Below are 23781 nucleotides of genomic sequence, written 5' to 3'. Positions count from 1 at the left end.
AGGCTGTCTGCGAACCGCCATCATCCGGTCTCAGCCTCCCAAATGCTGTGATTACAAGCGTGTGCCACCACGCCTGGTTAGTTCATAACCTTTAAACTTTTAACAAAATCTCTAGCATTCAGTTTTTAAAAATTAAGATATGCTACTAAGTAACAAGACAAATTATCAAGAACCATGAGAAAAAATAACAAAAATATGCTCATAGGTATTTCAGGTTTTGGTAAATAATAACTTGAATAATTATCTGAATAAAACCATTTAAAATCTGCAAGTAAGTTAAATACAAGCTTAATTGTCCAAGGGTGTTTTGGTTAATACTGTTTATGTTCACAGTAATTTTTTCAAGGCTTTTTTCATATCTTTGTTTCTAAGACTGTATATTACAGGATTAAGGAGTGGGGTCAAAACTGAATAAAACAGAGTCACAATCTTCTGCATTCCAGCTTCATGCTGAGATGTTGGGCTCCCATACATGACCAGTACCGAGCCATAGAACAAGGAGACCACAGCCAGGTGAGACCCACAGGTGGAGAAGGTCTTTCTTCTCCCAGATGCTGAAGGGACCTTCAGTACAGCCCTCAGGACCAGAGCATAAGACCCCATAATGAAGAGAAAGGGAATAATGAGAGGGAGAGGGCTTAAGGTAGAGAAGACAAGTTCTATCACGGGATCTTTATTGCAAGTGAGTGCCAGCAGTGGGCCTGGGTCACACAGAAAGTGGTCAATAATCCTGGGTCCACAGAAGGACATCTGGGAAATGAAGATGATGGGAATCAAGAACCAGAGGAAACCAAATACCCAGCAGCTGACCACAAGATTGGTGCAGAGATGTCTGGTCATAATGGTTGGGTAGTGTAGAGGTCTGCAGATGGCAAGGTACCGATCGAACGCCATAACTGCCAGGAAGAAGCATTCTGTAGAGCCCAAGGAGAAGAAGAAATAGAACTGAAGGAAGCACCCAGGGAAGGAGATGATCTTGGTGTCAGAGAGGAAGTTGGCCAACATGTTGGGGACGGTGGAGGTGACATACCAGATCTCTAGGAAGGAGAAGTTGGCCAGCAGGATGTACATGGGTGTGTGGAGTCTCTGATCATAGCGCACAGCACAGACGATGGAGCCGTTGCCCATGAGGGTCAGGAGGTAGACAGCGGAGAAGAGCACGGAGAGGAGGATCTGCCCCTCCCTGGAGCAAGGGAAGCCCAGGAGGATGAAGCCGGTGATGGTGCTGGAGTTGCTGGGTGTGCGGGAGGTCTTCATGAGTCTGTGAGCTGCAAAAGCACCAGCAATTACTGAAGGCAAGAAAAAGACAAGTGAGAATTCTGATTTATATTTAATCAATGTGGGAAAGAAAGTACATAGATGTCAATATCTACTTTAAAAAATGTTGTCCCAAGTTGATTCTTTACTTCTATTCTTTGCTCCCATTCAAATTTCCACTTTGGGCTCAATAAAATTATTGGTAAGATATGATAAGCTCTCATATATGTTCTATTAGGTTTAGGTCTAACATAACTTTCAAATGCATTTACAACATTTACTTTTAAGAGCATATATATATATATATATATATATTACATATATAACAAAGATTCTCACAAATATATATTCTAATATATATATATCCTAATATATATCCTAATATATATATTATATATATATAATATATATATATATACAATCTATATTCACAAATTCATATCCATGTATATTAGAATATATTTTCTCTCAAAATAGGATTTTTTCATTTATCAAATTTTTTTTGCAGGACTAGGGAATGGACCCAGGGCCATTTTACCTTTGAGCTACACCTCCAGCCCTATTTTTTATTCTTTATTTTAAAACAGGGTCTCATTGAGTTGCAAAGGGCCCTGCTAAGTAGCTGAGGCTGTCTTGCAAACCGCAATTCTCCTGTCTCAGCCTCCCAAATGCTGGGATTACAAGCGTGCTCCATCATGCCCAGTGGATGTTTTTATTTTTAGTAGCAGTACAATTGTAGTTTTCTGTGGCAGGCTATCTTGTTCCTCTACAACCTGCCATCCATATCACAGCCACAGTGAACAGGAAGTCAGGTTAGCTCCTCCTTTGCACACACACTTCAAGTAACTTCCCCAAACATGTAGAATAAAATAAAGCTTTCAAACTGTGGGTTAAGTGGACTTCTTTTAGTATTGTACCCTCATCTCTTATTCTGTAAAACACACGCCCTCTCTTTCCCTCTTTCACACACACACACACACACACACACACACACACACACACACACACACTGTACAAAGGAGGCAAAACACATTTCTATAATATAACCTCTTCAAATATAAAATAGGGCTCCTCATTAGAGAAAACACTGGCCAGGGAGAGGAGCAGCAGGGTGGGTGTCATCCCCTGTGCTCTCCTGCTCCCACTAAGGTATGTGGTATTAGGACAACACACACACTGGCCAGCATTTCAGTAGAGAGGGGTTTCTGTAATGTTCTGCATCAGGGGCCAGTCAATGGTTTCTTAAATAGTTTAGGTTTGTGGGCCATACAATCTCATCAAAATACTCAGCCCTGCTGTTTGTTATAGTACAACAGCAGCCATAGACAATACTTAAGTGAATCCATGTGGCTATGCTCCAATAAAACTTTAAGTCCACTGAAACCTAAATTACATATAATTTCCATATGTCAAAAAGTTGATTCCTCTATCATATTTTTTGTAGGACTGGGACTTTTTAATGTTTTTGTTTGTTTTTACAATTTAATAAGTAGTTCCGTTGATGATCACAGATATGTAAGAGTAGTAGTAATCAAAAATACCACAACAATGTTCATTTTTCCTGTTGGTTTGTAGCCTTCAACAAATATAAGAAGTTACTTGTATGAAATTGACGTTAAACACTTACTGTATTTAAACATCATGGTTTTAAGAATTGTTGGTAACCTGGAAATATTTCTCAAAAATATGCTCATCTACTTGTGTATCGAGGCCAAATTGGCTCACGTTCACGTCAGTGAATGTACCTTTAGTAATAACACTCAAAGATGTGTACAGGGGGATGAGGGATTCTTTTGCACATCAAGTGTTGGCAGGCAAAAGATGGCTTTCAGTTCAAGATGTGTTACATGGGTGTTCTTGAAATGTGAACCCATAATCCTAGAGAGTTTCTTTCTTCTATCTATCATTCATGAGCTTCTTAGTTTTTTCATCTTTATCTTTTTCCAATGGTAATCCAGACAATATCCATAGATTTTATGGTATAATTTGCTCTGTGGCAAGTGATAGCACAGCATTGCAGGGTTTAGCCTTTGGGGTGCAGCTTCAGAGGTGCTTAACGCTCTGGGTTTTTGAATCTCAAAGAGCTACCAGCTAACTCCACCTTTGAGACTGACAAAGCTGCCCTTTCTGTGCTGCCCAAAGCAGAAAAAAAGACTCTTTTTTAAAATCAATTTTTAAATTTAAATAAAAATGTAACAATAGCTCTTCCCTTTATGGCTATACATAAGTAGGCAGCAAGCCAGATTTTTGGCCGTAGTTTGCCAACTCCTGTTCTATCCATTTATAGGGGAAAGAGAGATTACACACAAAGCTTCAAGATCTATGACAGCTCCTAGTGGAGTCAGAAGCCTTGTTAGAAAGAGAGGGGACTTGTAGTGGGCATCAGCTTGAATCATCCTATTCTGCTGAGCTAACTGGGTCAACTTGCAGCTAAGTGACAAAAATGAGTCTACCAAGCCATTGAGATTTGCCTATTAACCTCTTTTCTACCTCCTCATTCCTCCTCCTCCTCCTCCTCCTCCTCCTCTCCTCCTCCTTCTCCTCCCCTCCTCTTCCTCCTCCTCCTCTTCCTCCTCCTCACCTCCTCTTCCTCCTCCTCTTCATCCTCCTCATCCTTCTCCTTCTCCTCCTCCCCTCCTCTTCCTCCTCCTCCCCTCTTCCTCCTCCTCTTCCTCTTCCTCCTCCTTCCCTCCTCCTCCTCCTCTTTCTCCTCCTCCTCCATCTCTCTCTCTCCCACCCGCTTATACACATATATAGGAACACCTCCTTTCACACAGTTCTTGAGTTCTTCTTGTTTTCTAGGAAAACCAGAAAGAATGTGAAAATGATTCTCTCTGCTCTGCCAAGCCAAATTGAGAGTGGGTGAAAAGGGATGTTTCTTCTGAGAGTGTCCTGCTATTCACTGGCTTCTTTCAGTTCCTAGAAACAGTCAAGGATTTGAGGATTCAGGATCTTTGCTCTCATTGTACTTCAGCTTCACTCAAGCCTACCCAAATGCCCAGCAGGGTCTGAGGAGATAGTAGGGATTTCATCAATATGTTTGTGGAAGCAATGATCGGGTGCAAACAAAGAATATACGTACATGATACTTGGACAGATGTTTAACAGTGGCTGCACCTGAACCACAAAAAGACCTGTGAGATAAGATGTGAAGGAATTAAATATACAAGAAAGACCCTGGCTGAAGCTCTAGTGCTGACCCAGGCTTGAGAGGGATTCCACTCAGAAGAAGCAATGGGAAATAGAATGTGCTCGGTGATGGGATAGATTCCACTCTAGATACAGTCCTCTCTGACTGCTCCAGATAATTAGGGTCCTCAGGCTTTGGATGCAAGAGCAGGGGAGAGGGGAGGAGAGTCTAGGTAGTTCATGCAGAGTCTCTTACCCTTTGTATGCTAAAATTTTCATCAATGAAACGGGAGTTGAATTACTTAATATTCAATCCTATTCATTACAAACTGCTTACTTCTGCCACAAGTATTTATGATATAAGGACTTCATGGATCTAGAGAGGATCAGATGAGTAGGTTATTGTTCACCCACAAACTGCAAGATCTACGGCAACTTCCTCTCAGGGCTGTTCTCCACCTTTGAGTCTGACAAAGATTCCCTAGAAAACAGCAAAGATGTGAAAACGATTCTGTGTGCTTGCCCAGCCAAATTGAGAATGGGTGAAAAAAGACATTTCTTATGAGAGTGTACTGTTACTCACCTTTAATTAGTTGGCCCCTGTTCAGCGAGCAGCAGGGCAGTTTATCTGATGGGCTGAGTGGGAGCTGCCCAGATGTCAGGCAGATGCCTCTGAGTGGGCTGTGGGAGTGTGAATATGGGTACAGTGGCCTCAAAACTGTACTTGTGTGTACAGAATGCTTGGTCTGATTAGCTAGCATTCCAACAAACCCTTGTCATATCTTAGAAAAGCTGGATTGACCATATTTAAATGCAAGATTCTATGCTATAATACTAAGATGAAAGGATACATATAATTTCTCTGATACTTTTTCTTTCAAGTATAATCCATGGAAGTTTGGTCTTGAGAGCAGATCATCTACTTCATTTAGTCTGCACAGAAGATTGTCACACCTGCGCCATATTTGAAATGCCCTTGAAAATAAAAGCTTCCCCCTATATGAGAAGCTGTAGAAGCTAAAGCTTAGGAGAAAGCACATAGCTCTGATTTAAGAAGCCTGAGGTTTGATGTGCAGTCCATGCTTTATCAATAGTAGAAACACCAGCCCGGTGTGGTGGTGCACGCTTGTAATTCCAGAATTTGGGAGACTGACACAGGAGGCTTACAAGTTTGAGGCCAGCCTCAGCTACTTTGTGAGGCCTGTGACTTAGTGAGACTCTGTTTCAAAATTAAGAATAAAAAACAGGGCTGAAGTGTAGCTTGGCGGTAGAATGCTCCTGGACTCAATCCCCAGTTCCACAAAGAAAAAAAAAAAATGGTAGAAACACTGATAATTCAATTATGTAAATTACTTTCCAGTTCTACCAGCTATAAAATCGACAAAATAACACTCTTCCCAAAGGGTTAAAGACAGAATAGGAAGACATATATAGCAGTACTTTGTCTACAGCCTGACACATAGGAATGCTTCAAGATCATTGGCATGTAGCTGAAGCAAAGTAAAAGGGAGCCTTATTTAGAGATTATCAGTTTTTTTTTAGCTCTTTTACGTTTATGTTCTGAAGGCATTACATCATCTCCTTTCAAGGACAAGAAGGAATCCAAACCTGAGGTATCTCTGACGGCATCTAGCTGATTTTCCTGGAGAAGAGATGTGGTGCTCTCTTCTATAATAACCACTGATAGCAAAGGAACAGAAGTAGGGTGATGAGCTCGCGATGTCTGGGGGATCCTAAGCAGAGCCTCAAGGGAGCAAGCCTGGCTCCTCTGCCCAGTGAGGATCAATTTTCCACCTCCATGAGAGCGGTGGCAGGAGACCGCTCCTGTGCCAGCTCTCCTTTCCCCTGGGGCCTGTCTTCTCTGGAGACCCTTGGTGCCTCTGTTTTCCCTTAGCATAGACAATATGATCTTTTCATTCATTCACGAGATAGGATCAATCTCCAACCAAGCCCACTCCGGGCACCTACTCAGGGTGCAAGAGAATGTCTACCCAGGAAAGCCTCAAACGTGTAATCCTCCTGTCTCAGCCTCCTAAGTACTGGAATTATAGGCGTGGGTCACTGTGCACCAGGACAAATTAACTATGAATTGTCAGATGAATGCTTTTCATTATAATGGTTCTTGTAAGAGTAATACTCACTTTGTTTGCAAGGTGAATTATTAAAAATTTATGAAACAAAAGCATTGGCAGCAATTTAACTCTAAAAAAGGGCACATATATCTCATCTATATAGAATTATCCATATTTCCTCTCCACCACTTTTCAGGAAAAGGTACAAAATATTTTTGTTTTATTTAATTTTGCCATCTCCTTTTAATTGGTTATAACAGCTGGAAAAGAATTGCTTGTAGGCAAATTTATGTTTATTTATGCTGCTTTTGAATCTAAATGAGCATAGCCACATAGTTAAGAGTTCACCAATGAACTCTGGTCAATACCTGAGAACAATTTTTTTTCTTTTTCTCATGGAAACACACAATTTTTTTTTGTGGTACTGGGGATGGAACCCAGGGGCATTCTACCTCCAAGCTACATCCCCATCCCTATTTTTTATTCTTTATTTTGAAGTAGGGTCTCACTGAGTTGCAAATGGCCTCACCTAGTAGTAGCTGAGGCTGTCCATGAACCGCGATCCTCCAATCTCAGCCTCCCAAATGCTGGGATTACAAGATTACACAAATTTTGAGTAGGTTTTGATTATATATATATATATATATATATATATATATATATATATATATATACATACATATACATATATATATAGCATAAAATATGTAAATATACTACATATATTACTAATATAACAGTAATATTGTTCCTGAAGTCAGAATTTGTGGGAAACTGTTCTAAGCCTAAAACTTGTTGGTTAAAGGATTTATGAGCCTCCTGCTTGCTTTGCCAGAAGGCTGCCTTTCTTGAGGGCACTGAAGGTAGTGACCTTGATGTTACCTAAGCTACTTCACTCTGTTCTGTAATTGTTTCAGCTTGCTTTGCTGAAGGACTGAAGGCTGCTCTAAGGAGAAAGCTGACGGCAGCAATCTTTAACACCCTTTCAAAATTGCCGGATCAAAACTTACCATCTGAAACATCACTAACAGAATGTGTTAGTTCTATAGCTAGAGACAAACAAGAACTTGATGTCCTAATCATAACCTTGTAGACATAAAATAAAAGGAAGAGATAAATTTTGTTTGGAAGAGCTGAGTATTTTTCTCTTGCCGTCTCCCCCTCCCTCACCTCTTTGAGACAAAACAATGTCTCAAGAGCATTTTTTTTTCATTGCTTTATCCTGAGCACTGCTACTTAGGAGCCCAACAAGAATTCTTTTCTTTTCTTTTTTATTGGTGCATCTTAATGGGATAAAAGACTTCTGGAGACATACATGCACTCATCACCCAAATCCCTACCCCATTCCCCTCTCCATCCCTCCTGGGGATACTTGGCTTTGTGGTTGACTTTGATATGTTTGTTTAAGCACATCATGTGCTTTAGAGAGTTTCCCTCTTCCTCCCTCCCATCCCCTCAGGTCGCTTTATTTGCTCCTCTATAGGATCTCCTTCTTCATATAGAGTTCCTCCTATTACCCATTTCTCCTCAGCTTTCACATATTAGGGAAAGCATCTGATTTCTCATATTTTTTGTGACTAATCTCACTTAGCATAATGTCCTCCAGTTCTATCCATTTCCCTTAAATAAAGTAATTGTGTTTTTCTTTATGGCAGAGTAAAATTCCATTGTGTATATATCCTAAAATTTTGTAACCATTCATCTGTTGATAGATATCTTGGCTGTTTTCATAGTTTGGCAATGGTGAATTGTGCAGCTATGAACATAGATACACATGCATTAGTTTGGTAGTTTGGTTTCCCCAGAAGTGGTATTGCTGGATCAAATGGTAAGCTTGTTCCCTTTCTTCTGAGGATCCTTCATACTGTTTTCCATAGTGGTTGTACTAATTTGCAATCCCACCAACAATGTCTTAGAGTTCCCTCTTCTCCACATCCTCACCAGCATTTGTTGTTGTTTGTGTTTTGAATGATTGCCATTCTAGTTGGAGTTAGGTGAAATATCAGGGTAGTTTTGATTTGCATCTCTCTGATTGCTAATGATGTTGAGCATTTTTTCATGCATTTAAATTTCTTCTTTCGTGAAGTGTCTATTTAATTCACTTGCCCATTTTTGATTGTTATTTGTTTTCTTAGTGCTGAGTTTCTTGAGTTCTCTGTATATTCTAGATATTAGTCCTCTATTGGAGGAGTAGGTAGTAAAATCTCCCATTTTGTTGGCTCTCGATTGAGGTTCTTGACAGTTTCCTTTCTTTGCTGTACAGAAACTCTTTAGTCTCATGCAATCCCACATATTGATTTACATTTTAGTTTCTGTGTCTTTGGGGTCTTCTTGAGAAAAAATTTATCTGTGCCTATGTGTTGCAGTGTTGGACCTATGCCCTCTTCAAGGAGCCTCAAAGTCTCTGGTCTAATTTCCAAGTCTTTGATCCATCTTGAATTGACTCTTGTGCAGGATGAGAAAATGGGATTAATTTCCATTTTTCTACATATGGTTAACCAGTTTTGCCAACACCATTTGTTGAACAGGCTATCTTTTTTCCAGTGTATGTTTTTGGCCCCTTCCAACATGAATTTTTTAGTTAATCTGAACACCAAAGCTCACTGTTTAGCATTAGGCATTTTAATCAATCTTTTTCTGTAAAATGTGGCTGCCTTTAGTATCTGCCTAATAGGATTACTTAAAGATTAAGCATGCCATTCCCTAAGTGGTTGAGGATGCCTGACACATATAACATCAAAGAAGTGTTCAAACCTTCCTATATTTAGAATATTTCTTCAAGGAGATTGATATGAGGAATTAATAGATACAAACATGTTTGTATGATGTGAGAAATATAAGTTATTCTGAAGGGGGAAGAGCTAATTGGGTTTCTTTTATAAGCTACTGAATTTTATGTCATGGTATTTTGTTAGTGTCTTTTGTCTCATTATTCCCAAGGCTGTACAGTTGTTTAGAAAATGTGACTATTTTATAGTGATATATTATAGCCACTATATGAATAACATGGTGACTAAATATAGTCACCATAATTGTGCCGTGAGAGTAGCCTCCCATGTATCACCACCTCCGAGGCTCAGTTGGAGTCACTGGTGCAGAGCCTTTGTTGTACATCTGCTTAATGAACCCTCATCACAGCTCCCAGGATCAACACATAAAGTCCCATGTTGTAGAAAAAGGGAATATCGACAGCATATAATTCACAGAAGAGCAGACAAATTCTATCACAGATGCTGGGGTAGATACTGTAGAACTATGAGAACCTAATTATTTAGTGTTGCTGATATATCCATATGGTATCAAGTGGCAAATTTTATAGTTTATTAAAGGTTTCCACTAATTTCATTATTATTTAAATTAATACAATTTAAATTAGTTATTTAACTAAACTGATAAAAATTACATATAAGTAAGATTAAACAAGGTGGAGTAACACTCTAGATAAATCAAAAGCAGTTTTGCAAATCACATTCCGGATTAAAGAATAAAGTCCAACTCTATGCTGTTTACAACTCACATTATAGATAAACTATATGCACAGTCTTAAGGTGAAGGGATGTAAAAATATATTTTATGTAAATTGAGATCAAAAGAAGGTAAGGGTAGCTACTTTCCTTCCAAATAAAGTAGAATTCAAGACAAAATTTTTAAGAGAAACAAAGAGAGTGAATTCTGACTAACAAAAATAACACACAATAAGATATAAAGACAGTAAACATTTATACTCCAAACATAGTGCACTCAATCACATACATGTAACAAACATTACTTGACACGAAGACTCAGACCCCAAAACAATAATAATGAGAGACTTCAACACTCACTCCTCTCTCAGGAGGAGATAGTTTGTTCAACCAAAACATAGTAAAGACTCTTCAGACTTAAAGAATACTCTGAGTTACAGGCATCTACAGAATATTTAATCCAATCAAAGCTGATTTCTTATTTTTCTCAGTTGCGCATGAAAGCTTATCTAAAGTTGACCATATTCTAGGCCATAGAATAATTAGCAAATTAAAAATTGTTATAATTCATTGCATCTTTTTTATACTTTTATTGGCAGATTGTAATTACACATCGTAGTGAAGTTCAAAGGGATACAAACATACATGCACACAGCACTTGGTGTATCTCCCTCTGCACTCACCGTGCTCCCCCCTCTACTCCTGTACATGTTAGTGAGATTGGTAGTGATACCTTCATACAGAGTGAGTATTACTGGAACTATTCTCTTCCTCAAACCTCCTTTTTGCCCTGCCCACCTTCTTCCTCCAACCCCCTTCCACTATTCTACTGGTCTTTTTTCTCCTTTTATCTGAAGTCCATTTAGTTTCCTATTTTCTTCTTAGCTTCCACATATAATTATTAGGGAAACCCAAACCAAAACTACACTGAGATTCCTTGGGTCTTTTTAGATCATAATAGACTGAAATTAGAAATCAGCAGCAAGAAGAACCAAAGAAATTAGATAAATAACCAGAGATTGAACAACATACTTTTTAATGAGGATTGGGCCATAGAAGATAAAGGGAGAAATTAATTTTTAGAATCCAATGAAAATAGTAATGTAGCCTATCAAAATTTCTGAGAAACTATGAAGGCAGTTTTAATAGGAAAGTTTACAGCATTGAGTGCCCACATTAAAAACAAAATAAACAATCAAAATAAGATTCAAAATAAACAATCTGACAATGCATCTCAAAGCCCCAGTAAAATAGGAGCAGGAATTAATTCTGACTAATACTTTTTATGTTCACAGTAATTTCTGCAAGGCTCTTTTCATATCCTTGTTCCTAAGACTGTATATCACAGGGTTAAGGAGTGGGGTCAAAACTGAATAAAACAGAGTCACAATCTTCTGCATCCCATTTTCATGCTGAGATTTTGGGCTCCCATACATGACCAGTACTGAGCCATAGAATAGGGAGACCACAGCCAGGTGAGACCCACAGGTGGAGAAGGCCTTTCTTCTCCCAGATGCTGAAGGGACCTTCAGTACAGCCCTCAGGACCAGAGCATAAGAACCCATGACAAAGATTAAAAGAAGAATGAGAGGCAGAGCACATAAAGTGGAGATGACAAGCTCTATCACGGGATCTTTATTGCAAGTGAGTGCCAGCAGTGGGCCTGGGTCACACAAAAAGTGGTCAATAATCCTGGGTCCACAGAAGGACATCTGGGAAATGAAGATGATGGGAATCAAGAACCAGAGGAAACCAAATACCCAGCAGCTAACCACAAGATTGGTGCAGAGATATCTGGTCATAATGGTTGGGTAGTGTAGAGGTCTGCAGATGGCAAGGTACCGATCGAACGCCATAACTGCCAGGAAAAAGCATTCTGTACAGCCCAAGGAGAAGAAGAAATAGAACTGGAGGAAGCACGCAGAGAAGGAGATGATCTTGGTGTCAGAGAGGAAGTTGGCCAACATGTTGGGGACGGTGGAGGTGACATACCAGATCTCTAGGAAGGAGAAGTTGGCCAGCAGGATGTACATGGGTGTGTGGAGTCTCTGATCATAGCGCACAGCACAGACGATGGAACCATTGCCCATGAGGGTCAGGAGATAGACAGCGGAGAAGAGCATGAAGAGGAGGATCTGCCCCTCCCTGGAGCAAGGGAAGCCCAGGAGGATGAAGCCGGTGATGGTGCTGGAGTTGCTGGGTGTGCGGAAGGTCTTCATGAGTCTGTGAGCTGCAAAAGCACCAGCAATTACTGAAGGCAGGAAAAAAAGAACTCAGATTTATATTTAAATCAATGTGGGAAAGAAAATTTATAAATATCCAGTTTAAATATATATTGACCTGTGTGGATTCTTTGCTCCTGGACTTCATACCCATTTAAGTTCAAAAAACTGTTGATTAGGATCAATATACTTTCATACATGTCCTATTAAGTTTAGGTTTAATATAACCTACTAACATATTTACAGTACTCTATTTTAAGAGCCCATGTATATAAATATATACAATTATAAAACTATATTTTATAAGATAAAATATATTATATTATAATTATATATGGATATATAATTTTATATGCATGTATGTACATATAATTTTTTATAAAAGTTAATTTCTTCCATTTACAGAAGTGAAATTGTAGCTTTTCATGACTGAGTGTCATGTCATAGCCACAGTGCCTCTTTAAAAAAAGAGTATCAGTTTCTCCTTTACACACATACTTCAGTAAGCTTCCAAATATACTTAGAATAAAATCAAATCTCCAAACCGTGGTATTTGATTGAACTCCACGTAACATTTCGAATGTCATATGTGATTTGATTACTCAAGCACACATGCACTCTTTTTCTCTCTCACATATGCACACTCACTGTATTGCACAAAGATGAGGCTCCACGAACACAAGCTCTGCCTCCTCGTCTCTCTCTTATACATGCATATAGGAACACCTTCTTCCACACAGTTTTTAAGTATAATAACACTGATTTCTTTCAGCTGCTATAAACCCTGAAGGATTTGAGGGTTCAGGGCCTTTGTTTTTGTTGTTCTTCAAGTTTACTCAGATTTACCCAAATGCCCGTACAGTCTGAGAAGACAGCAGGAATTTAATAAATATATTTGTCAAAGTAATGATTGTTCACACTGCTGCAAACAGAGAATATAGATAAATGAAACATGGGCAGATGTTTACCTGTGACTTTATCTGAACTTCAGAAAGACCTGTGAGATAAAATGTGAGGAAATTAAATATACAAAAAATTTAAATTTGCTAATATTTGTTCTATGGGCTAGAATATGGTCATTTTGGAAAACGTTTCATGAGCAACAGAGAAAAATAGGATGACATATTTTGAAGTTTCTTGTGTAGAACCTGACAAAGAATAATTAATGCTTAGGTATTAATGGCTCGATTGCATGTAGCTGAGGCAAAGTAAAAGGGAGCCTCATTTAAAGGGTGGTTATTTTTTTCTAGCTCTTTTCTGTTTATTTTCTTCTTAAAACATTATGCCACCCCCACCCCGCCTTTTTGCAGCACTAGGAATAAAACTCAGAGGCATTCTACCTCTGAGCTATACCCCTAGCCCACAAACTGTGATCCTCCTGTCTCAGCCTACCAAATGCTGGGATTACAAGTGTGCGCCACCACGCCTGGCTATGTCATCCCTTTTTGACAAGAAGAGATCCAAACCTGAGTTTCTCCTACAGCATCTGATTTTTCTGGAGAGGAGATGCAGATATATAATAAACACCAAGCAGCAATGGAGCAGAAGTAGGGTGATGAGCTCTCTGTGTCTGTGGAGGATGAGGGACTTTAAGAGCCTCTGCTCCTCTGCCCCGTGAGGACCAGGCTGGCCCTCCAAGAGAGCACAGGCAGGAGGCTGTTCAGTGCCAGTCCCTTTTTCCTTTGGGTCCTGTCTCCTCTGGAGACTAGGCAGAGTTGAAAATATTTTTAGTATTGAACTTTAAGAAGTTGTGTAAAATAGAATCAATCGCCAAGCCTACTATGTTTCTCCAAGAAACATAGATTTGGTGCTCTGAATAAGGAAGCTGTTCCTTGGGACTCTAGTGACTGATGTCAGTTCTGGGGACAGAGAGAGGGGGGGAGAGGGAGAGAGGGAGGGAGAGGGAGAGAGGGGCAGAGAACAGAGAGAGCGAGGGAGAGGAAGAGTAAGAGGGAGAGAGGCAGAGGGAGGGAGGAAGAGGGAGGGAGGGAGAGAGAGGGAGGGAGGGAGGGAGGGAGGGAGGGAGGGAGAGAGAGAGAGAGAGAGAGAGAGAGAGAGAGAGAGAGAGAGAGAGAGAGAGAGAGAGAGAGACTGGCAGTGTGATATGGCCTCAGTTGTAGAGAGCTATGCTGGCACAGGAGTCAATTTTGTCTCAGGACCATTGTAGCTTTCACTGTATAAATGTTTTCCTTTTTAGTTTGGATTTGAGGCCTGAGAAACTCAAGCAATTACATAACCTAGGACATACAATGCAGGTCTCAGGTAGGCATTGCTTCCTCTCTATTATACCAAGTAGCAGGCTTTTAAGACTTCCCCATCCCTGACAGAGGCACAGACCTATTAATTAGTACAACTTATTTGCAGTCCCTTTATCTCCAAGTGTAGAAGGAGCTTTTATCTCAAGGACTTACCTATTCATCCTACTTCTTGTTTGAGCAGCTTTGCATTTTCCCTCTACCCACAAGATTCAAGATTGACCAACAAGGCCCCTTGCAACTCAATCTTTACTTGTTAATATTGTTGTCATTGCTGTGATCATTTACCCCCCCCCCCACCCCAGTGTGTGATTTGGCCACAATATACCTGCCATGCGGAACAAATTTATTTCAAATTTCAAACAACCAACGTCCAGTCCAACTTTTTGAAAGTTAAAAACTGATTGTCAGATGGATGCTTTTCATTGCATGGTTTTTGTAAGAGTATTATTCACTATGTTTGCAAAGGTGAAATATGAAAGTTTATGAAACAATAACATTGGCAGTAATTTAACTCTAAAAAGGGATACACATATTATGGAATTCTCCATATTTCTTACCTCACCACTTTTTAGGAGAGGGTACAAAATATTTTTGTTTAACTTAGTTCTGCCATTTCCTTTTATTTGGTTATAATAGCTAGAAAAGATTTGAATGCAGGAAAAAAAATTTTTTTTTTAATGCTACTTGTGAATCTCAGTAGCATGGCCATTCAGTTTAGAGTTCACCAACGACCTCTGGTCAACACCTGAGAACAATTAGCTTTATTTTCTTTCCCTTATGGAAACAAACACAATTTTTTTGAGTAGGCTCTGATTTATATGATGGTGTGATTTCAGAGATTTAAAAAAAGTCACTTTGTAACTCATTTATGCTTCATGACAGCCAACTTTATTTTCTAATATAAAAGTTATCATTATTATTATTATTATTATTATTATTATTATTATTATTTTTGGTGGTACTGAGGTTCCTGGAAGCCCTTCTACCTCTGGGCTACACTCCCAGACCTATTTTTACATGTTTATTTGGAAACAGGGTCTCCTAAACCAGCACGCATGGCTGGCTTCGAACCTGCGCAATCCTCCTGTCTCTGCCTCCCAAGTGCGGGGATTACAAGCGTGCGCCACCACGCCCAGCCTAAAAGTTATTTTTAAGCTAGGCGTGGTGGCACATGTTTGTAATCCCAGTGGTTGGGAGGCTGAGACAGGAGGATAGCACAGGTTCAAAGCCAGCCTCAGCTCCTTAGTGAGGCTCTCAGCAACTTAGTGAGAATCGGTTTCCAAATAGAGTATAAAATAGGTCGGGGAGTATAGCCTGGAGGTAAAAAACAAACAAACCCTGAATTCCACCCCAATACCATAAAAAAGAAAAACAGTTATTGTTAAGATAAAATTTTATCTTTTTAATTAACTATGCTAATTTTGCATGTTCTTAAGTGATTAGTTTTTAGAAATCCACTTTGGAACATTAGATTTCTCACTTTAAAATCATTTAAAGATGTATTTGGCATTAAAAGTAGCCAGATCATATTCAGCAAGAGATTAAGAAGCTTTAATTTTAATATCTAAGTATAATTTTCATAACCAGTTACTATTTTTATCTTTAAATTTTTATTTTGAATTACTTTTAATTTAGAAACACATACAACAAAACAATAGGCCGGGCATGGTGGCGCACACTTGTAATCCCAGCATTCGGGAGGCTGAGACCGAAGGATTGCAGTTCGCGGACAGCCTCAGCTACTTAGTGAGGCCCTTTGCAACTCAGTGAGACCCTGTTTCAAAATAAAGAATAAAAAATTGGGCAGGGGGTATAGCTCGGAGGTCAAATGCCTCTGGGTTTCATCCCCAGACCTGCAAAAACAACAAAAAACCCCAATAAAAAAACAAGTAGAAAGAATTTTTAGGTCCTATTTAGAAAGAATAAATAACTTGTCCAAGTGATAGACCTATCTTGTTTTAGAGTCCATGTTCTTCATTATTTACCTTTTCTATATGGCCTCTCTTTAAAAGTTGTGTGTAATTAAAAAGAAAAGTCATTGTGTTTCACTGTAAGCACCAAAATGAATACATGATGAAGTAATGATTTGTACATATTTAAATCATTTTTTTCTTTCTAAAATAATTCTCTCTTATATTTAATTCTCCAAATAAACTACAACTTATAAAACCTATATTTACTAAATATTCATTTGTGAAAGTACAAGAACTTGAATAATAGCTCTTCTTGGAATCTGAAAATTCTCTTCATGCCTCTTTCTCAATATGTGTTTCTTTACCCAGTTTCTGTTTATATGTATTTGTACTATAGGCTATTAAAGAATAGAAACTTCACAAGAGTTCATTTAAAAATTCTTTCCCCAAAGTGTTTTCAACAATGTGTTATTTAAAGTACACTATTCATGGCTTTAACATTCTTTTAAAAGTAGATTTTAATTGGTGCACTGTAATACACATCATAGTGAAATTCAAAGTTATACAAAGAAATATGCACACAGGTCTTGGTGTGTTTCCCTTCAGGTCACACCTCACTACCCATCCTCCTGATACGTGACAGTGACATTGGTGGTTATACCTTCATACATGGCACAGCATAACTGAACCATTCCTTTCATCAGTTCTTCCCTTTCCCTTCCCCATCTTCTTTCTCCATCCCCTCACACTATTCTACTGGTCTCTCTCCTCAATGATCTAAGGTTCCTTTTGTTTCTTATTTTCTCTCTAGCTTCCACATATAAGAAAAAAGCATTTGATCCTTGACTTTCTGAGACTGGCAGATCTCAGTATAATATTCTCTAGTTCCATCCATTTTCCTGCAAATAACATAATTGTATTCTTCTTTATGCCTGAGGAAAATTCCACTGTGTGTATATACCACAGTTTTTGTCATCCATCCATCTATTGATTGGCACCTAGGTTAGTTCCTAATTTGGCTCTTGTGAATTGTGCTATTATAAACCCAGATACACATGTATCACTATAGTATTGTGATTTTAATTCTTTTGGAAAGATGCCGAGAGGTGCTATAGTAGATCATATGGAATGGTGGTCCCATTCCTAGTTTTTTGAGGAACTTCCATACTAATCTTATAGTGGTTGTATTAATTTGCATCTCCCACCAATAGTGTATAAGAGTATCTATTTTCCACATCCTCACCAACATTTATTATTGTGTGTCTTCTTCATAATTTCATCCTAAGTGGAGTTAGATGAAATCTTAATGTAGTTTTGATTTGCATTTCTCTGGTTGCTGATGATATTAAATTTTTAAATATTTGTTTTTCTTCCTTTGAGAAATGTTTATTCAGTACAGTTGCCCATTTTTTGATTGGGCTTTTTTTTAGTGTTAAGCATTTTAAGTTCTTTATATATTCTTTAACACAAGCAGATCTCAGAACAACTGCTGTTTATGTAACAAGGAATGAAATAATTTCAATAATTACTGTTTTATCCCACACATGTTAAAGACATATATAAATCCAATGCTGCATTACCATATATATCAGAAAGATATTTAAAATTTTGTTCACCTAATCTTTATATTTCAGCAAAATAATTCTGTCATGTAGTTTTTCTTTCCTTGCCAACTATAATGACATTATAGTTAAAATTATTTGACTTAACTTTGAAACAAAAAGAGAATAGTTATTAAAAGTTTTGTTTGAAAGGAAATAATAAAAATAGAGCAAAAATGGATGAAATAAAAACAGGATGTTAATGGAGAAAATAAACAAAACCAAAATATGATGTTTTGTAAAAATTAATAAGATTATAGCCAAGATAATAAAAAAGAGAAAAAACACAAATTACTAATAATCAAAAGTAAAGAGTGGAAATCACTATAAAGTCCACGGTTTGTTTTTGTAATATACAAGTTATTAGGAAGGAGGAACAGTGGCTTTTTATAAGCCACTGGATTTTATGTCATGGTTGCTCAAGAACGTGTCTTTGTCTTTTTATTCCCAAGGCTGTACACTTGTTATACAGTGACTGTATTCCATATTTGTAATGAGAAGTGGCCTCCCATGCATCACCATCTCCAAGGCCAAGTTGGAACCATAGATACAGAACCTTTTGTTGTACATCTGCTTAATTAACCCTTTACACAGCTCTCAGAACCAACACATAGGTTTTATGATGTACAGGAAGAGAATAATGACAGAATATAATTAACAGAAGAACAGACAAATTCTATTATAGATGCTAAGGGCAGGTGAGAGATGGAAGAAGCCCTGGGTTCCATAAAACATTATGACTGAATTATTCATGTTTCTGATATATCCATGTGATGCCAGAGGGGCAAATCTAATAGTTAATTAAAGATCTTCTGATTAAATTATTTAAATTAGTTATTTAACTAAATTGCCAAAATTTTTAAATTTAAATTGTAAAACTTTTAAATTTAAATGGTAAACACAATTAACAAGGTGGATCGACATCATCTAGATAAATTAGCAGTAGTTCTGCAAAGCAAATAGTGATGATAAAATACTATAACCAGTGCGGGGGCCAGCGAGGCCAGGATCAGGGCCTCACATGAGGCAAGGCCAGTGCTGGAGCCAGCGAGGTCGGGATCAGAGTCCTCTGGGTGTCCAGGCCACTACTGGGGCTGTCAAGAGTGGGATTGGAACTTGCAATGTGGCATGCACAGAGAAATAGCACAGAAAATAAAATCCAGATGCTTCCCCTAATTAGCAAGAACTAGGAAGAAAGGGGTAACAGGAGGAGGCCGAGTTATAGAAAGGGCCCTATAGCAAAGCAAGTAAGGTGACCAATCAGAGGGGATGGGATGGGGGAGGATGGAATATTTTGAGTTAATATTTGTATATGGGATTAGGTAAGGGTCCAACTTTATTCTTTTCCATGTAATTATTATGTTTCAACAATATTTAGTTAAAAGATTATTATTTCCACCACCAAATGTTCGTGGAAACCTTGTCAAAAATAACTTGACAATATAGGGAAGAATTTAGCTCTAGGCTTTTACTTAACTCCAATGGTTTATATATCTGCCCTTAGAATAGTACTATACTGTTTCAATTATTGTAGCTTTATATGGTTTGAAATCAGAAAATATATATCTTCTAGCTTTGTTCTTTTTCAAGATCGTTTTGGATATCTAGAGTCCATATTCCATATTAGGATAGATTTTTTTTCTGAAAAATAAATATATAAATATATGATAGTTTCACCTAAAAATATAAAAAAATATTCTCTGGTAAGAAAGAAAGTAAAAAGAAATATCGAAATGTTATCTTTAAGTCATCAAAAGCTTGGTATCAGACAAATGAAACTATTATGTGAGATTATCATTTTTAATTTTGGATAAATTGCTATAATACTAGATGTCAACCACTAAGCCAAGCATGGGAGGGAGGGATGGGGAGAGAATGGGGTGGGGATCGGGTGGGGGCTGACTGGGCGATGTGTGCATGTATGTCTACAAAAGTTTGTATCCCACTATGATGTATGAATACAGTGCACCAAAAAAAAAACCCATGAGGTGCATAAACAATTATATCAAAGATAATCACCAATTAAGCACGGGATGGAGAGATGGGGAGGGAATGGGATGGGGATTGGATGAGGGTTTATTGGATGATATGTGCTTGTATATCCTCTTAAGTCTTGTATTCCAAAATGATGTATCATTAAAAAAATAATAAAAAAATAAAAAGATAAAAAGAAATGTGTATGGATTTTTTCTAGAGAAGCTTTTTCGTACACGAATCATGTTAAGGGAGGAGTAAGGGTTCATAGTTGGGCACTTGGAACCACAGAAAGTTTCCAAAACTATGTGTCCATTTTGAGGATATCTATAACTGTGACTTGTGATGCTCAAAACCTGTTTAGTTGGAAAGATTTTGGTGCCAGAAAACTTGTTCTCTGGTCACTTTTAAAACTTTTATATTCCTTGCCGCAACATGAGTTCTAAATCAATTAAATGAAGCACACTTGATAAAAAATATGATTTTATTGCTACATTATAATTATGTATCATATAGAGGTTCAGTATAATAGAAACATATATGCATATAGCAGCTGGCATGTTTTCCTCTGGATATCACCTAAATTATAATATTGAAATTGGTATTAATCACTTCATATATATTATATTGCATTATATTATATATCACTTCATATATATTATATTATATTATAATCAGATCACTTCATATATATTATATTATATTACATTATATTATATATCACTTCATATATATTATATTATATTAATTATATTATAATCACTTCATATATATTATATTAGAACTATTTCTTTCTTCAAGTCTCTTTTCCCCTCTCCATCTTCCTTCCCAAAAAGTGACTTCAAATAAATGAGAAATGCTTGTTTTGCATGTCATTTTATTTCCTCAAAAATCTATATTTAAAGTAATTAAATTAGGATCTCAGATTATATTACAGTCAACACTATGTATTTAAATCTAATCAGCATTTTATACAGTAATTTATCCAATTAATCTTTTTTTATTTTTGGTATTGAGAATTGAACCCAGGGGATTCTACCTCTGAGCTACACCTCCAGATCCTTTTTTATTTTTTTAAATTTTGAAACATGGTCTCACTAAGTTGCTCAGGTTGGCCTCGAACTTGCAATCCTCCCATTTCAGCCTCCCAAATACTGGGATTACAAGTGTGTGAAACTTACCCAGCCTCGAATTAATCTTTAATTAATGAGAATTTGGATGGTTCTAATTATTTGCTACTAAAAACAGTATCTAATATTCTTATATTTATACACAAGTAAGATAAATATCTAAGAGTGAAATTGTTGGGTCAAAGGAAATACCTTTCAAATTTTGAGTTATTTTCAAAATGTCCTCTGTAAAAGCTGTTCCAATTTATGGTTCTAGTAAACAATAAGATTCATGTTTTTCTTAACATCACATTTGATCTTTGTAATATTTGGGAAAAAGTTATTTATTATAGATTTATTTATATTTCTCTCCTGAATAAAATAGAATAATCTTTGTAAGATGTTTAAAAGCTTTTTCTGATGGCTCTTCCCATATATTGGACATTTTCTATTGTTCCCGTTTCAGCCTCCCAAGTACTGGAATTACAGGCATGCACCACCATGCCAGGCTTCACTTTTTTTTTTTTAACAAAGAAGGTAAAATCAGGTTCCATCTCATAGTCTTTTTAACTAAGATTCTTAATTTTATATTCCCAGTAATTTTTGCATTGCATGTTTCATGTCTGTGTTCCTGAGACTATATATTACAGGATTAATGAGTGGAGTAACCACAGAGTAAAATAGAGTCACAATCTTCTGCATTCCAGCTTCATGATCAGAAGGTGGGCTCACATACATCACCATTACTGAGCCATAGAAAAGAGAAACCACAGCCAGGTGAGACCCACAGGTGGAGAAGGCCTTTCTTCTTCCAGCTGCTGAAGGGACCTTCAGTACAGCCCTCAGGACCAGAGCATAAGAACCCATGATGAAGAGAAAGGAAATAAATAAAAGTAGGGAGCTTAGGGTGGAACTAGTCAATTCTATCACAGGGTTTCTGATACAGGTGAGTGCCAGCAGTGGACCTGGGTCACACAGAAAGTGGTCAATAATCCTAGGTCCACAGAAAGACATCTGGGAAATGACAGTGATTGGAATCAGGAACCAGAGGAAACCAAATACCCAGCAGCTGACCACAAGATTGGTGCAGAGATGCCCAGTCATCAGAGTGGGGTAGTGTAGAGGTCTGCAGATGGCAAGGTACCGATCGAACGCCATAACTGCCAGGAAGAAGCATTCTGTAGAGCCCAAGGAGAAGAAGAAATAGAACTGGAGGAAGCACCCAGAGAAGGAGATGATCTTGGTGTCAGAGAGGAAGTTGGCCAACATGTTGGGGACTGTGGAGGTGACATACCAAATCTCTAGGAAGGAGAAGTTGGCCAGCAGGATGTACATGGGTGTATGGAGTCTCTGATCATAGCGCACAGCACAGACGATGGAGCCATTGCCCATGAGGGTCAGGAGGTAGACAGTGGAGAAGAGCACGAAGAGGAGGATCTGCCCCTCCCTGGAGCAAGGGAAGCCCAGGAGGATGAAGCCGGTGATGGTGCTGGAGTTGCTGGGGGTGCGGAAGGTCTTCATGTGTCTGTGAGCTGCAAAAGCACCAGTAATTACCAAATGACAGTACAAAGACAAATTGCAACCAACATATGTCTTTAAGTCATCCAAGGGAATGCAATTAAAATTTATATATCAATAGACACTATTTTGTCTAATCTTGAAATATTGTTCTCTTGGACAATAGTTGTTGGTCTGTCAATGAGTATCAGTGTATAGACACAGAAGTTTCCTTAATATGAGATGTATGGAAACATGCATAATATGTAAAGAAACAATTTAATACATAATTTTTAAAAAGACACCACTGGAACTACTACCAAGGTCAAGAAATAGAGTATCACACTTAGCCTCTCCCCTTGATCCATATCAATCACTATTCTCTCCCACTCTGCCCTCCAGTTCCATATTCCTTTTCCTTTTTGAGCAAGTCTTTGTTTTCTTTATTATTTATAAGCTAAGCATGTCATTCTAAACAGTTGCTCTTGCATTGTACTTGCTTTTGTACTTTCCATAAATGAAATTCTGCTGTTGCCCTTAGATGGTTTCAAATAGAATTGGCTTAATATCAATTTGCCTGAGAAATAACCTTATTAGAAGTGATTGGTAATTAGCTTAATGCTTTGCACCTAGAAAATTTCCAACACATATTCATAAAATGAATTAATTAATGCACCTTTTCTGTACGCAGAGAAAGATTATACCCGCACAGCTGGCTCAGATTGCCTGCGGTGAAACAGGACTACTTGGAATCACTTGTTTCCTTTGAGAGAGTTAACTTGTTGATTCATGTTCTTTGATAATGCAATCTAAATATTTCAGGAGTAAAATATTCAAATCAATTGTAGGAAATAGCTGCAATTCACTTCTGTCAAAATAGTTCTCCAGTGATTGAGGGTAGATTCAAGCAAGGTATAGAATCAACCTTAGTTTGATCTCATTGAAACACGTCTTTGTCTGTGTTGGGAATATGATCCTGCAAAGGTCATTGATTCCTATTCCATATGTATACACTATGAAATCTGTCATTATTGATCTAATGTTGAGAAATATTTAGTAGTAATTTTGAAAAGCTGAGAAAATGTTAAAACTGTTTTTGCTTTGTCTCCCAACCACTGCTTGGAAGTACCTAAAGATAGAATGACTATGGGTGGTTATACTTTTGTGTGGTGGATTTATATTTTTCAAGTTAAAAACCACCAGGAACTTTTCTTTAGTTATCCTGTAATCAGATCTTGGACTTGGTTACTATAATCCTTTGTAAATAGAGCATGCAATAGAAACA

The 23781-nt window shown here is 37.8% G+C and overlaps 3 protein-coding genes across 3 annotated transcripts; all 3 read right to left on the bottom strand.

The window, feature by feature from the left end:
• Window positions 1-327: 327 nt before the first annotated feature.
• Window positions 328-1257, bottom strand: LOC308270846 (olfactory receptor 11G2-like; the record flags this gene model as incomplete). Its single annotated transcript, XM_080707003.1, has 1 exon — window positions 328-1257. The coding sequence occupies one exon, from the start codon at window positions 1255-1257 to the stop codon at window positions 328-330; it is 930 nt and encodes a 309-aa protein (XP_080563129.1).
• A 9954-nt stretch (window positions 1258-11211) lies between these two features.
• Window positions 11212-12141, bottom strand: LOC308271421 (olfactory receptor 11G2-like; the record flags this gene model as incomplete). The annotated part of the gene is made up of 1 exon (XM_080707743.1): window positions 11212-12141. The coding sequence occupies one exon, from the start codon at window positions 12139-12141 to the stop codon at window positions 11212-11214; it is 930 nt and encodes a 309-aa protein (XP_080563869.1).
• Window positions 12142-21584: 9443 nt separating this feature from the next.
• Window positions 21585-22520, bottom strand: LOC308271310 (olfactory receptor 11G2-like; the record flags this gene model as incomplete). Its single annotated transcript, XM_080707591.1, has 1 exon — window positions 21585-22520. One exon carries the CDS (start codon window positions 22518-22520, stop codon window positions 21585-21587), a length of 936 nt encoding a protein of 311 aa, XP_080563717.1.
• Between the last annotated feature and the right edge of the window lie 1261 nt (window positions 22521-23781).

The sequence above is a fragment of the Muscardinus avellanarius genome (genome assembly GCF_963383645.1).
Source record: "Muscardinus avellanarius genome assembly, chromosome: 12".
NCBI lineage: Eukaryota > Metazoa > Chordata > Mammalia > Rodentia > Gliridae > Muscardinus > Muscardinus avellanarius.
This window is presented reverse-complemented; position numbering and strand designations above follow the sequence as displayed.